This window comes from Callionymus lyra, chromosome 7 (genome assembly GCF_982586985.1).
Source record: "Callionymus lyra chromosome 7, fCalLyr1.hap1.1, whole genome shotgun sequence".
NCBI lineage: Eukaryota > Metazoa > Chordata > Actinopteri > Syngnathiformes > Callionymidae > Callionymus > Callionymus lyra.
The window spans coordinates 20,207,015-20,221,457 of NC_141824.1; the positions used below are offsets into that span (position 1 = coordinate 20,207,015).

A 14,443-nucleotide genomic window follows, 5' to 3' on the forward strand; every position below is an offset into this window, starting at 1 on the left:
AGTTGTTGGCCTGACTGTTCAAGTTTTAAAAGAAGCAATTGCTATCTCACCTGAAGCGACAGATCCTTCAAAAGAGTCATTGATTCAGATGGTTATCCGGAAAACTACCAAACTGTTATCATCTTGTTCTCGTCCCATTTTCACTATTTTATTAACATTTCATTGATGTTAAACCATTAAAGCAGATGATCACATGATCCTCTTGGTGGAAATAAGAATTCCTGGAGAAAGACAATAGTACATAGATAGATAAATGAACTTTATTCATTGTCTCCTATGTAGCTTTTCTCTTTCATTTTTTCAAAAAATATTTCACAAATGATTTTTAAATGTTAAATAAACATATTTGTATTTGATCTTATTAAGGCTGAAAGAAAATTGACTATAAATACAAAGAATATACTTCACCTCCTCTTCTTCTCTTCTTTTCCCTCCCCCTCTACACTACCAGGCTTCCTTCAGATAACTCCGGAGGGATCTCCGCGGGCCCATCATCGGGGGGAAGTTGGCGGTGACGTGGACGTCTCCGGGTCTTACTGCGTTCACGCCTCAGGGATGGACTTTGCCACCCAGGAAACGTCCACAGAGCGGCAGGTGTCCTCCACGGAGGAAGGGTCACTCACCACGTCGACCAAGACCACCAGAATCACGCGGCAGGTGGTTACCACGGAAACACGAACAGGTGAATCTTCCACCACCAAAGTGACCCAGGTGACAGATTTCTAGAGATGCTGTTTCCATGTTTTTCTTTGGGGTTGCTGTGTTTTTGTACTTTGAACACGCGACACTTGTTTGATCCTTTTTTTCTTTTTTTCTTTTGCTGCGAGAGAAACAGCAGAAGAGTCATTATATAAATATCGTTTTAAACGTGATTATTTTTGTAACTGCCCGTGAGATGTGTAGTGTAGTCCTAAATACTTTGTTTGAAAAATGCTGGAGTCTTTATTTTCATACTCACCACCTTCTATTCTCATCACAGGCCGAATTAATCGTGTAAATACAAGAGAAACTTCAGTGATGATGTTCCTATTGCGGGTGGTCTTGTCATGTGACTTCTTTTCACCAGGTTTGACTGTAGTTTTACACTCGACGCCGCTCACGAGCGATGCTCTCTTATGCTGTTGGGATCAAACCTGCAACCTTTCTGGTTTCAAATTGCTCTCAGAGACTTCGGCTTTAAACCGCTGCTAATTTATGATTTTTAGAACCACATTTTGTTATTGTTTAGCATGAAATCGTATCCATAATTTTTTAGATCGCGACTGAGTTGAGAGCCGATGATTTAGGGGAGGAAAGTGCTTCTACTTTTGCGTGACTTGCTTTGTACACCGGACGTGTGATCAGACAGTTTTCATGATTTCGGTTTTAACGCTGGACGGCGAGTAGTGACGCGCTCGGTAGCATGGATCATAACTGGAGTCTTTGATTGTGTTGAAACGAGGGTTTTCAGTGTTTCTGTCGAATTGGGAAACGACTGTTATGAACAACATGTTTTGTGAATTAAAAAAAAAAAAAGCTTCCCAGACTTGAAGGTTTCCTCGTGTCTTTGAATCTCATCACATTTCCAGCACGTGTACTGACCACTGCAGACCAGGAAACGGGCGCCGAATGAACGAGTGAGCTGGTCATAATGTAATGGCTCCGGAAGGAAACTGTGTCCAACTATGACGTCTTCGCATTGTATGTGTGTGTGTGTGTATGTGTGTGTGATGCTGTGTGTGTGTGATGCTGTGTGACGTAGACTGCCAGGTCGAGTGTGTGATGGGAGATTAGATGAGTATGGAGGGTAAACAGTGCTCCAGTGTGGCGGGAGGACGCGACTACAGTCGTAGTGATTCTGCACTTCAAGGACAAACGTGCAGAGATTCAGTTACATCTGTGCGAGAAAAGAACTTTAACACGAAAGTAAAAGTTATATTGATTTTCTCGATTATGAAACTGATCCAAACAGAAAAACATTACTCAGTGTTAAAGTAAGCAATTTATAGTTGTAATATATTTCACAGAGAAAGAAAGAAGGGATGAAGAAAGCTATAGCCTCAATGAGATGTTGAAGAAGTAGCACAGACAAAAAGAAAAAGGGTTTAAATTTTGTATTTAAGAATATCTATAAGTGTAAATACAGACATGAGCTTAATTTAATACATTCATTCATTGACAACCGCTTTATCCTGGGGTCGCGGGGAGACTGGAGCCTATCCCAGAATCATAGGGCGAGAGGCAGGGGACACCCTGGATAGGACGCCAGTCTGTCGCTCAAGATTTGAGAAATTGCGGATAAAATACGTTAATATTATAAAGAAAAACACTAGCTCCTAAGCTTTGGAATGATCTTCCAGAAATAAAAATTACTTACTTCCGTACTATATTTTCATATTGTATTATTTATTTAACCCTGGGTAAAGGTGACCCGAAGGCTTGAAAACAAATGTGTTTCTGGTATCCATTGTGTTTTCTCTGGGTCAATGTAACCCAGGTTAAGAAATGCCCACAAAAATAAAAAATAAATTAAAAAGATGAAATATAATAAAATGAAGTTATAAATTCCAGCTTCGCAGGCAGCATTCAGTATAAAGTGTTAAGGAAAAGGAGCGATATATAAAATTAAATAATAAAAACTAAAAATAAATACACAAATATCAGTCAGTGATTATAATGGATTTGAAAAGTAGTATTAAAAAATGTGCTGTGGCATTAATCTTCTGTGATACACGGCGCCTGCGTGGCACTGTTCTGCCGCCATACTCGTGAGTGGGCTGCTGGTCCACTGGCGTGTCGTCATCAGCGGCTCCAGGCGACTGCGGGAAGATGCTGCAGCAGAGATGCGGTGTCGCCGGATGAGCTGACGAGAAACTGGCGAGGATCTGAACCATCAACACCTCTTTATTTCTCCGGTCATGTGCGCAGCAGCCCGGTGAGCCCGGCGGGTTCGGAGAGCTGGACCTGGACCCGTGATGGAGACCCTCAGGAGGAGGTGAGCGTCCGTCAAATGTTCTCGAGGTTACAGGTCTAGAACCGGATCGTGTGGAAGAAGCAACGACGGGTTTGATCGTGGATTCCGGTGATGATCGTGAACCTGAACACGCGCCTGCTTCCGCGGCCTGCGTGGGTGTAACGATCCAAACACGACTTTGACCCCCCCCCCCCCCCCCCCCCACTCACGACGACCCCCCTCAGCTCACCTGTACCGTGTTGATCCATCAGAGGGACGTGTGCACCTGAGCGAGAACCACACGTTCCTCAGCCAGAGTGACGCTCTGTTCATTGAGTTTGTTTAAGGGGTCACAGGAAAGGAACCCGACATGGAAGGGTCACCTCAAGTGTCAGATGACTCATCCCTGATCTGATGCCACTGTGATCTCTTAGATGAGCTCTAGTCTGAGTCTCTCACGGATGCATCTGTGCATTGATGGTGACGCTCCATATATATTGTTGTGCTTTTGTGACCCTGTGTCCATACTGTCGCCTGCTGATGACATCACTTTATGTGTATACTAGCATTGCTAATTTTTAACTTAATTGTTATTCTTTTGTTTTGTTTTTGGGGTTCTGCAACATTTTGCTACTTCCTGTTCTGGCGACTCCCCCAAATTCAGACAATTTGGCCTACATTTGTTCCAGGCAATATTTTGCTACTTCCTGTCCTGGTGACACTACTTCCTGTTTCCATGATTCACAAGAGAAAATTAACTTATTGTTGCCAATACTTATTATTCTTTATAATTTTTTTTTCATGATACTGTATTGACTTTTACCAGCACTTTATTCATATTTAAATTAATTATTATTGTTGTTTCTTTGTCTTTCAGATAATGTTTTATTTTTACAATATTTATTTTGTAGTTAAAATGTCCATAGTCTCTGTATAACATACAATTATTTAGATTTTAATTTACAACTGCATGCAAATATTCACATTGACGGAATCCTAGCGATGACTGAGGACAAGAGGATACAGTTGCAGATTTTAAAGCTGATGTTTGGACTTATTTTGGTTTCAAAACAAATGAAAGCAGTTACGACTTCGACAAGAGTCATGTGGTCTGTAAATTCTGCAACACCAGAGTCAAGTACTCGACAATACTACAAATATATACTTTTTCCTACAGTATCGCAGTATATCATATACTATATTGTGATATGTATCATGTCACCAGACGCTTGCCAATACATACCCCTAGTTAAAACTCTGTGGCACTCTTGAGTCTTAAATGAGAAGCTCTTGAACCCGTAAAAAATAGTTTCCTCATCATCAGGATAAACATTAAATTGATAATTATTTATTACATATTTTCTCCGAGTGCTAAATAGAGTCAAACTCGTTGACGATAGCTCTGCACAAATTATAATTGAGTTTCTGTAAAAACCTCAGAAAGCGCGTGGTTTGATTTATTGGGCGTTAATTGACATGTCCAGGTCATGTGACCCTTCACGGCTTTATTTGTGGAGAAGAAGTCTCATTCTGGTTTCTGTTTCTCCTGCAGGTTGTTGTTGTGAGTCGATAATTAGAGGCCTTTGAAGATGCTGTCAGTGAGGCTGGAGGAAAACAGACTTCTTGTTATCGACTCCGCAGACGCTCGTCTTCAGGACCAGACCGACATGTCGGATGCTTTCTCCTCCTACAGTCGATGAATAAGAGAGGAGTTCTGCGGGGAAGTGAAAGACTTTCATCTGTCGAGCAGGAGATCGGACTCAGGCTGACGACCCGCTTCATGATAGAGAAGCGTTCGGACGGAACCATAAATCATAGATGAGGCCCAGAACCAGCAGCATGCTCCAGCAGAATAACAACAACAACTACCCGTGCCTGTCGGGCTCGACGCGGGAGATGCTGCAGAAGTGCTCCAGGGTGGCGCTCCCTTTCCAGGGCCGACTGGAGCTGGGGGACCTCCCGCTCATCAGGGGTCTGCGGGCCTGGGCGCTGTGCTCCAAGAACCGCAGGAAGCCTGTGGGAGGCCAGGCCCCCTTACCACCTCCACCACAGAAGAGCCCCCTCCCCCGACCCGCTGACGTCTACCTCAGCGGAGAGTGGGGCAACATGGGGTACGGGCTCCCGCTCGGACTGGACGCCAGGCAGTCCGGGATCGGCGCTCTGGTCACCGTGGCGACCCTGAAGACCTCCGAGGGAAACGGGAAAACTCAAACCCAGTGTCTTTTCCTGAGGACGGAGAAGGGAAGCTGCCTGTACTCGACGGCCAAACCCGGGTCCGGCGGGCCGGCCAGCGCCGTCAGCGGATGGCTGAGAGGGAAGACGGGAGGAAGCAAGGAAGCGGGACGGCGAGACCCGGGGGTTCAGCTGCAGACTGGGGCGACCCGTGTCCGAGTGCGCTCGGGACGGAGATGGCGGAAGTCCTGCAACACGGCAGGACTGAGGCGCCGCGACGACCCAGTGAGGCAGGAAGAGCCGGACAAAGGAGGACAGGAAGGAGCGAGTCCGCCATCCCACTGCGAGTCTGGATCTCAGAGAAGTCCGGAGGAAGCTCCGAGAAAAGGAATTCTGAACTTTGAAAAGAGTGAAGACTTTAGTTCTTCATCACGTCCGCCCACGCCGAAACATGACGTGGATCTCCAGCAGAGTCGCCCCGAGGACCATCAGAAGACGCAAACTGTAGATGACCCGGACTCAGAAGTCATGAAGCCGCAAGCTGGTGAAGTCACTCCTGAGGAGGATCCTGCTGAAGGTCTTGCTGTGGGCACCTACACCGATGCCAGCCAGGAGGACAGGGAGGAGCTTGAAATGGTTGAAGAAAGACTTTGTGATGTCCACCAGAAGACTCAAACCGAAGATGCTAAGAGCCTAGAGGTCACAAAACATCTCGTTCACCGTCATTCTGGATGTGAAGACTTTTGCAATGAGCCAAAGGACGAGCCGGACCCGAGCGGCTCCTCTAGATCCAGACTCGACGTGGGAAGTTCCCGAGAAGAAGTGATGGAAAGACCCTGCTGTGAGTCTCAGGAATCTGGTCTTTTGAATCTCGAGGCGTCCCTATGTGACATGAGCAGAACAACACAAACTGTAGGAAGTGAAATGAAAGAAGCTGGAGATCTTAGCATTCCTCCTGTGCCGGAGCAGGCTGAAAATGAACTCTCTGATCCCTCGCTGAGGCAGGTACCCTCCACCCCTGCAGAGGGCAGCACCTGCCGCTTTGAAAGTCACACTAATCTGCGGCTAGAAGAGCAGGAACCAGATGAAGGATGGGAGAACGTGTCGGACCTCACAAGGGAACCAATGAAGGAGGAGATGAGATCAGAGTTTCCTCAAGGGCAGGGAAACCCAGAGGAGATCTGGAGACACTGTGCTGAGCTAGAAAGAGGGGGTGTAGAGCTGGTGGAGGAACAGAGGGGAAGCAGAGATGGTGATGATGATGAGGATGTGGATCAGACGTGTCAGGAGGAGGAGGAGCAGCAGAGGAGGTCTAAGGACAGGACCAGAGGAGAGGAAAGAGGCACCTGCAGGGAAAAGTTCCAGAGTACAGAACGACACAGTAATGTTGCTGATCTCCTGCACTCGCCCGCTAATCCAGCTCCCCTGGGAGTCATGGCAACCAGCCCGCCCCATGAGGAGGAGGAGGAGGTGAAGGAGGTGAAGAGGGGGGTCGACAAGACGGGCCGAGGAGCCCAGGAGGGGAGCGAGAGACACACTGGAGAGCTGGAGAACCTGCAGGAGAAGCTGGTTGAGGAGGAGGAGCGGGACGAAGAAGAAGAAGAAGAAGATGAGTTTGGGGTCTTCATGCAGGCGGAGTCGGAGAGAGGCCGCCCCGAGACCACCCCCGCAGATCAAGTTGTCGGTGAGTTTTTTTTTCTTTCTGACCTTTAAGAAGACTTTGACGGACAGATGGAATAGATGTGGATCAAATAGAATCACATACTAGTGTTTGTGATGAGAATGGATGTTTCTTTTCAAACCATGTGACTCGAACATTTCTTAAACCACACAAACAAACTTGTGTTTCCTAACAACGCCTGAACTCTCAGTCAGAAGTTGAGGTTGTTGAGGAAAAGGAAAGTGAAGCTAAAGCTGAGATGAAGTTGCCCTGAAATCCTTAAAGTTCAATAAACAAAAAAAGGTGGAAAATGTTAACAATTAAATGTTGAGAATAAACAATAAAATGTAACCACATTGTCAGAAACACTCTTCAAGTTTTTAAAATACAAATAAATCACTTATTTATTGTAATAATCACAAGAATCATGAGTTCTTATGAATCTCCAGCTCACTATAAAAGTCTCTTCCGAGGCAACAACCCCTGGTGCTGCTGCAGTGAGAGGCTTGTCGCTGGACGTTAGCGTCACGTTAGCGGCTCTAGCTTGACCTGGATTCCCAAACCGATCCTCCGCTGAGTCGCCAATAATCAGCTGTGGTTATAACTTGTGGGTCAGTGGGTGAAAAAGAAATTTGTGCGTCACATTTAAGCACCTGCCGGCTGGGTCACCCCTCACCCCGGCAGCCATACTTGCTTTTATCACAGGTGGAGACCGTTTTATACTATAGAGTTTTGGGGGGAGGACATGGGACAGAGGCGGATAAAATGTTAAACCTGATTCTCATTTCATTCACGGTCTTTTATTTGAATACACACTATCAAGGCAGTGACCCTCAAAACTACCTTCAACTCACCTGCAACAAAATCTATTTTCTAACTCGGTAAACATTTTAAAACTCGCTCCAAACTTCTTCTCTCTCTTCGTCACAATCCCTCCTGGTGAACTCAGCACCACAGCTGTGTGCATTCAGTGTTTCTATACCGTTATTATGTATGGACATGATACAGTTTCATTTATTTGAATCACATGATCGTTCAGGATTCAAAGTACTGAGAGGCGAGCTAAGCTAACTTTCGTAAATTGCTGTGCTACCGTAATGATTGTTGTATAAGTGCAAAGCTCTGTTTCTTCGAGTTCAGATGGGGTTTGAATCTTAGTAGTCAAAATAAACCTTCATGATCATTTAAAATGTGGTTAAAGGCAGCGATCTAAAGACCCCGATCCGGGGGCCAGTACCTGTCCATGTACTTTAAGTCTATGGAACAGATGTACATGTTTATTAGTGAAAACAAGTAAAACACAAGGAACAAAATGTCTCCCTTTTTTTATATAAATAATGCTAAAACTCACACCTTTGAAAAGTCTCTAAAAGATAAGAGACACACACATCGTTGGCATACAATGGAATATATAGTGAAATATATCACTATTGTTAACTTATTTGTATTTAAACTTTATAAACATGAATTATTATATGCAATAATGTTATTTATTTATTATTGCACTATTTTTAACTTAATTAATATTTATATTTATACGTTTTATATGTACATCTCTCTGCTGTGTTTTTTAACGGTTGCAGAGCGATGAAATTTCGTTGCCAGTTTCACTGCTGTGTTTTCTGTGCAATGACAATAAAAGAAAGTCTAAAGTCTATATATATAATAATAATAATAATAATAATGTCTATTTATATAGCACCTTTCTAGACCAGGGTCACATAGCGCTTTGATATAGATGCTAATACACAAACATCTTATCTTATCAGTTCCTAATTTTAGTTTTTTTGCTGATCGTACTGTTTTATTTTGGCTGTTTGAACATCAAGGTGGTTCCGTCAATATAATGGCGACAGTAACCGGACCTTGTGTTGTCAGGTGCATCAACATATGTTCTAAACCTGTGTCCGCTCTCACAGACGAGTCCTCGAAGTGGACGCCCGACTGGACGCAGAGTTCTTCTCTTGCCGACGACTCCTGGACTGCGTTTCCGACGGCGGAGGAACGTGGACTCGCTTCTGGACAGTGGTGGCCGGCGGAGGAGGGTAAAAAGGGGCGGAGCCAGAACCTGGTGAGTGTGGAAGTCCTTATATGGTCAGAGCAGCCATGCTTAAACCAGCATTTACTGTCATTACAGCTGGTTCGTCCAGTTTCTCACAATTTTACAAATAAAAGCTGAAGTCTTATATCATGACAGATTTGACAGAAAGTAGGCCTCTTTTTCTTGGTACTAAAATACAAAAACTTTTTGTCCACATTTCGTCGTGATGGGACAAGATGTGTTGCCATGACAACACTACCTGTGGGCACTAAATACTGTCAGTGTGGACGTGCTCCCCAGACACACGATCGATAACCGCGATAAAAACATCAGCGGGAGTATTTTGGGATGTTCATTCCGAGCACGTCCACAGGGATGAAACCAGCGAGCCTGGAGAGGTTGTCGGCGCTGATAGTGAAGAGCAAAGGTCGTGACCTATATTTGACCTACGGCACAATATTGAATGTTGTTTTTCATCTATAGATCTTGATGTGAATATACAGACACAAAATAACATAATATTAAATTATTCAAGAACTCATTTTTGCCACATAATTTGACTTGATAAATAAATCAATAAATAAAAAGAATATGATTTGAACAGTCCAAAAACCCGTTCTTCTGTAGCACTGCTGCCCCCTGCTGTCAGGTTGAGCAAAGTGTTATTGCTAGAGATAATTAAAATGCTAAAAAAGGTTTGGAATTATTTAGATAAAACAAATGTAGGTCACACATGTTTGTTTAAAAGATTATTTTGAGAAGGTCTGCACTCTCTGAGTGCTTTTATGTTCCAGTACTCGTCGCTTACATTAAGTGAAGGAGTTTATCGGTCTAGTTCTAAATCTGCTTTGGACGACATGAGCTCCTTCAGTCGCCTCAAACTCTCCTCAGCGAGCGTTTCATCTCGGTATGATTTAGGAGGAATCATCATGTCCTCAGTTGGAATCACCATGGTAACGCAGCTGCTTTTATCTCTGCTGGAATTAAGTAACTCACTTCAGCGTCAGATCTTCTTAATGTGGCCTGTCGGGGGCAGGAAGTGACTCCCACTGGACCGGTAACTGAGTTAGGACCAAACGGAGGAGAAGATTCTGCGTGAGATAAGAGCCTTTTAAACACTGTTTATTTAATCAGTAGGAGACGTTCAGGGAGGAGGCATGTTATGAACGACGCTATGAAGATATATTATCATGTAAATGTCAATCATCATGACATGAATTCATTAAATATATTCAATAGTAAAAACTAAATATTAAAATACTTATTATATGTATATAATGATTCACTTTTACAGCAGGTATCTTTAAATGGCATTTGTATAATAAATATAGATTTGGAAATGTAATGATTTATTGAAATTGTCTTAGATTTGTTTATTTGAATTAGTGTAATTCCCTTTATTTTATTAAAATTATTTAATTTACAAGTATTGTTATTATTACAAACATAATTGGACTTGTTTGTTTATTTATGTCACTTCATCTTTTCCTTTATATAATTTTTTAAGTGTTTTTTAATAGTTGTTCCTGGGAAAAATCGAATGTGTGTTATCTTTGTTAATCTGCGGCTGGTTTGTTTTGTTATGAATGTGTATTATTTGTATTCTGTATTGCCACCAGAACACACCCTATGTAGTATTTGCAACACTGGAAATAAAAATTTCTGATTCTGATATGTCCCAATGACGACAACAAAAAGGCTCCTTTTTTTCATTATGAAGTTTAATAAAATACAAAAAAAATGAATACAAAACTTTGACAGTTTTATTTCAATAAAAACAGTTAAAAATACGAGACGTGGCGGTCACGTAATTCTGTTGTTCAGAGCACACCTTTAACCAATTATCTCCTAATAAAACGTGTACAAAGCGCCACCTACTGGGCTTCTCATGGTACTCAACGCTTTAACAATATTATTCAAAATGTGTATCCAACGAATGTAACTCCTCACTTCTCTGTGACGTCCATCAATCATATTTGTCTATTTTAAAATCGTTATTTGTCATATTTATCTTTCATCCTGACTGACCTCATGATTTTCAAAGAACCACCACCAGGTGTCGCTGTTTTGTCTCTCTGACGTTGTGTTGATAGTCGTCATGGTAACGGCAGTTGTTTATTTCCCCCCCAGGAGAGTGTCTTCACTGAAGCCTTCCCCTCGCTGCCCAGACTCAGCGACGATGACCTCGTTCCTTCTCTGACTCAGATCCTGCGAGGCAGCGCCGGACAACACAAGCGGTGAGACTTATTACTAAGAATTATAGACTGAGACACCTGAAGGTATTGCGTGAATGCTGGGAAGCAGTCACACAATTGAGGGCGGACTATGTTCTATCTTTCTTTTATCTCTTCCACTCTTTCTTTTATTCCTCTTTTTCTACCCCATTCATTTCAATGGGGAAAACTCAGGTTTCAACTCCTTCCACTTTGACCTACTTTTTATACTTCTACTACTACATCTACTTTTACTACTACTACTTTTACTTTTCTTCTATTTCTACGTTTACTACTAATTCCACTTCTTCTACATTAACTACTAATACCACTACTAATACTACTTCTCATTTTACTACTACTTCTACTACTACTTCTTTATGTGTTTTACTACTTCTAATTTTACTACTTATTCCACTATTACTTCCACTACTACTTCTACTACTAATACTACTACTACATCTACTTTTACTACTAATTCCACAACTACTTTTACTTTTCTACTATTTCTACGTATACTACTAATTCCACTTCTTCTACATCAACTACTTATTCCACTACTAATACTACTTCTACTTTAACTACTAGTTCTACTACTACTTTAATTTTTTTTACTTCTTCTAATTTTAATACTTATTCCACTACTACTTCTACTACTACATCTACTTTTACTACTAATTCTACAACTACTTTTACTTTCCTACTATTTCTATGTGTACTACTGATTCCACTTCTTCTACATTAACTACTAATTCCACTACTACTTCCACTACTAATACTACTTGTACTTTTACTACTAGTTCTACTACTACTTTAGTTTTACTACTAATTCAACTTCTTCTACTTTAACTACTAATTCCACTACTACTTCTAATACTACTACTAATACTAATTCCACTACTACTCCCACTACTAATACTACTTCTACTTTTACTACTAATTCTACTACTACTTTAATCTTCTACTACTTCTAATTTTACCACTAATTCCACTTCTTCTACTTTAACTACAAATTCCAATACTAATGCTACTACTAATACTTATTCCACTACTATAGTCAGCATTCACGCTTCATTTTCTTCTGGAAATGTATTTTTCTATTTAAACAATACTTTCTATTTCTCTCACCTTCAGGCTCCTGGACAGTTTCCACGACTTGAACAAGATGATCGTCCAGAGAAACAAGCGAGCGAGCGGCGCCTCACATGAGCTGCTGCTGAAGACGCTGGAGATGGAGACGCCGCCGCCGCCGGTGAGTGCAACCCCACGAACGCTGTGAAGACTCTCAGCGGCCACTAGAGGGCAGGTGTTATCTGGGATTACCTTAAGAGATTTGACCTGTGGTCACATGACGACTCGCCGGATCATCTATGTTTGTCTCTCTCACAGGACAGCAGACCTGCTCCGTGGCCGGCGAACCGCCGCCCCTCCCCCGGCCTGTCGTCAGCCAATCGGAGCGCTCAGATGGCGGCCTCTAAGCGACGCCTGTCGTACGACCACAGCAGGAACAACGCGGAGTGACAGACGTCGCTGGACGTCATCTCTGGACTCGATCACGTGACCACGGCAGACTTTTTCTTAACGACACCTGTGCCAACTTGTTCATCACTTACTTTTTATCCATTTTTCCACCACTGGCCTGCAGTTACAAGCGTCAACCACTAGTCAGTGACTTGGAGGATGTCGGTCTGCCCCTTGACTCCCACCCAGTGGTGAACCCTTAGGGGAACCTTTCCTTAGAAGAGCCACATGTCGCTCTTGTTTTGACGATAACGGATGATGTCACTCGACTGTTTCACTTCTTATTCATGATTTAATGAAACCTGGCATCGTAGAACTAGTGCCGTCTAGTGGTCTTTGAAAGTGCATCGTAATGTATCAAGACACAGTTGATGCTGTATCCTAAGGCCTCATCAACCCGTTAGAAATTATTATTTTATTGGTTAGATTTATGCCATGCCTTTTATAAGGTCATATCGAAGGAGCTCCTTTGGCAGAGGTATGCGCTCTCTGAGTGCCTTTCTAGAAGAGACCTCTGGTTTACAGGCTTCAAGAGTTTCATTTTTGGGGGGAACACGGTGGCGTAGTGAAGGCGTGATCGCCTCACAGTTTTGAAAGTATTTTCTCCCTCAGTCCGTAACTGTCTGTGTGTGTGAATGGTTGTGTATCTGTGTGTGTGTGTGTGTGTGTGTGTGTGTGTGTGTGTGTGTGTGTGTGTGTGTGTGTGTGTGTGTGTGTGTGTGTGTGTGTGTGTGTGTGTGTGTGTGTGTGTGTGTGTGTGTGTGTGTGTGTGTGTGTGTGTGTGTGTCCCCTCAGTTAGTGCGCAGGCTTGTTCTGACCCTCAGGCCATGAGTTGAACATGTGTGCTTGAGTCAACTTTTGAAAAAAGCTGCTTGTTTTTCTCGAAAGTGCCAAAAATAAGTGTAAAAGCAAGTAAAAAAAAAGGATTTAAAGTACATTTCTGGCATCAATGTACACACCTGATGTCCTGGATTACCATGTCACTGGACCACAGCGCCCTCTAGGCTTGAGTGTTGGAGAAGGTAGAACCAAAGGTAGAAAAAAATAAGAAACCTCAAATCTTTGATCAGAAATCGTGACAAACCTGTGCATGGAGATCTAAGTGCCATATGGACGACACTCATCGCGTGATCAACTTCAGAACAGTCGACGATCACATGACACACACAAGGTCACGTGACCACAGGTGCTCCTGTGGCATAACAAACATGGCTGCTCAGCGGCTGCAACACTCAATTCTTCATGTGGTTGGACTGCTCTGTAACTGCAGGTCAGTGTTTCGTCGGTCAACACTGGACGTCTCACATCACTGGACACGGACAACCGTCTCATCCTTTTTGTTCTTCTGTTGCTTCACTTGCATGTTTTTCCTCAAACATTCCTTACCTTAGATCAACAGAACTGTCTTCCAGTTGGACGAGACGTCGCGAACTCACCTGGAGAAAAACACGTTTGACTTCACTCGTTCATTTCCTCGGTCGTGTTTCCCGATTGTACAAAGTCCTGACGAGAAAGTATTTTCTGATCAGACGCAGCTGTCGCTCACGGCAACTGGTGAAATAAATTGATACTGCAGACGAAGGTGTGTGTTTTCTACTCGACGACTATTGCAATTGATGACCTCTCTCTGTCCTGAGACTCCAAGGTGGTTACAAGGGGTCTGTCCGGGTGTTTTGACCACATTTCTTACCTTGATTTGACTCAGACCCTCGTGTAGGTCATCAGATCCAGTTGTGTAATGTGTAACCGGGTCACCTGCGCAGTAGCGGTGACTCGGCGGTGACTCGGGCGTCTGCAGGGATCAGTGCCGCGGCTCCAAAGACTTTAAGTCTTGATCTGCTGAGTCATGGCAGCCTGCAGCGGCCAGATAACGGATCTTTGTGCTGTGAGGAGGAAAAACATGC

The 14,443-nt window shown here is 43.2% G+C and overlaps 2 protein-coding genes across 2 annotated transcripts in view; both read left to right on the forward strand.

The window, feature by feature from the left end:
- prx (periaxin) overlaps positions 1-1,509 on the forward strand; it is a 31,682-nt gene extending 30,173 nt beyond the window's left edge. The window contains exon 11 of the mRNA XM_087796298.1: positions 452-1,509. Within this exon, the coding sequence (XP_087652424.1) occupies positions 452-726 (275 nt within the window). The 3' untranslated portion in view covers positions 727-1,509. The remainder of the gene's footprint in view (positions 1-451) is intronic.
- Positions 1,510-2,809: 1,300 nt separating this feature from the next.
- Positions 2,810-14,116, forward strand: LOC148075557 (uncharacterized). Its single transcript, XM_087796257.1, has 6 exons — positions 2,810-2,974; positions 4,485-6,788; positions 8,684-8,835; positions 10,936-11,042; positions 12,153-12,270; positions 12,408-14,116. The coding sequence occupies exons 2-6, from the start codon at positions 4,751-4,753 to the stop codon at positions 12,537-12,539; spliced, it is 2,547 nt and encodes an 848-aa protein (XP_087652383.1). The 5' UTR covers positions 2,810-2,974; positions 4,485-4,750; the 3' UTR covers positions 12,540-14,116.
- Positions 14,117-14,443: the final 327 nt, after the last annotated feature.

Coding starts and splice junctions, on each gene's coding strand:
- LOC148075557 (XM_087796257.1), top strand. CDS start 4,751: ATGAGGCCCAGAACCAGCAGCATGCTCCAGCAGAATAACAACAACAAC. Junction 6,789..8,683: donor CCCCGCAGATCAAGTTGTCG/GTGAGTTTTTTT, acceptor CCGCTCTCACAG/ACGAGTCCTCGAAGTGGACG. Junction 11,043..12,152: donor AGCGCCGGACAACACAAGCG/GTGAGACTTATT, acceptor TCTCACCTTCAG/GCTCCTGGACAGTTTCCACG.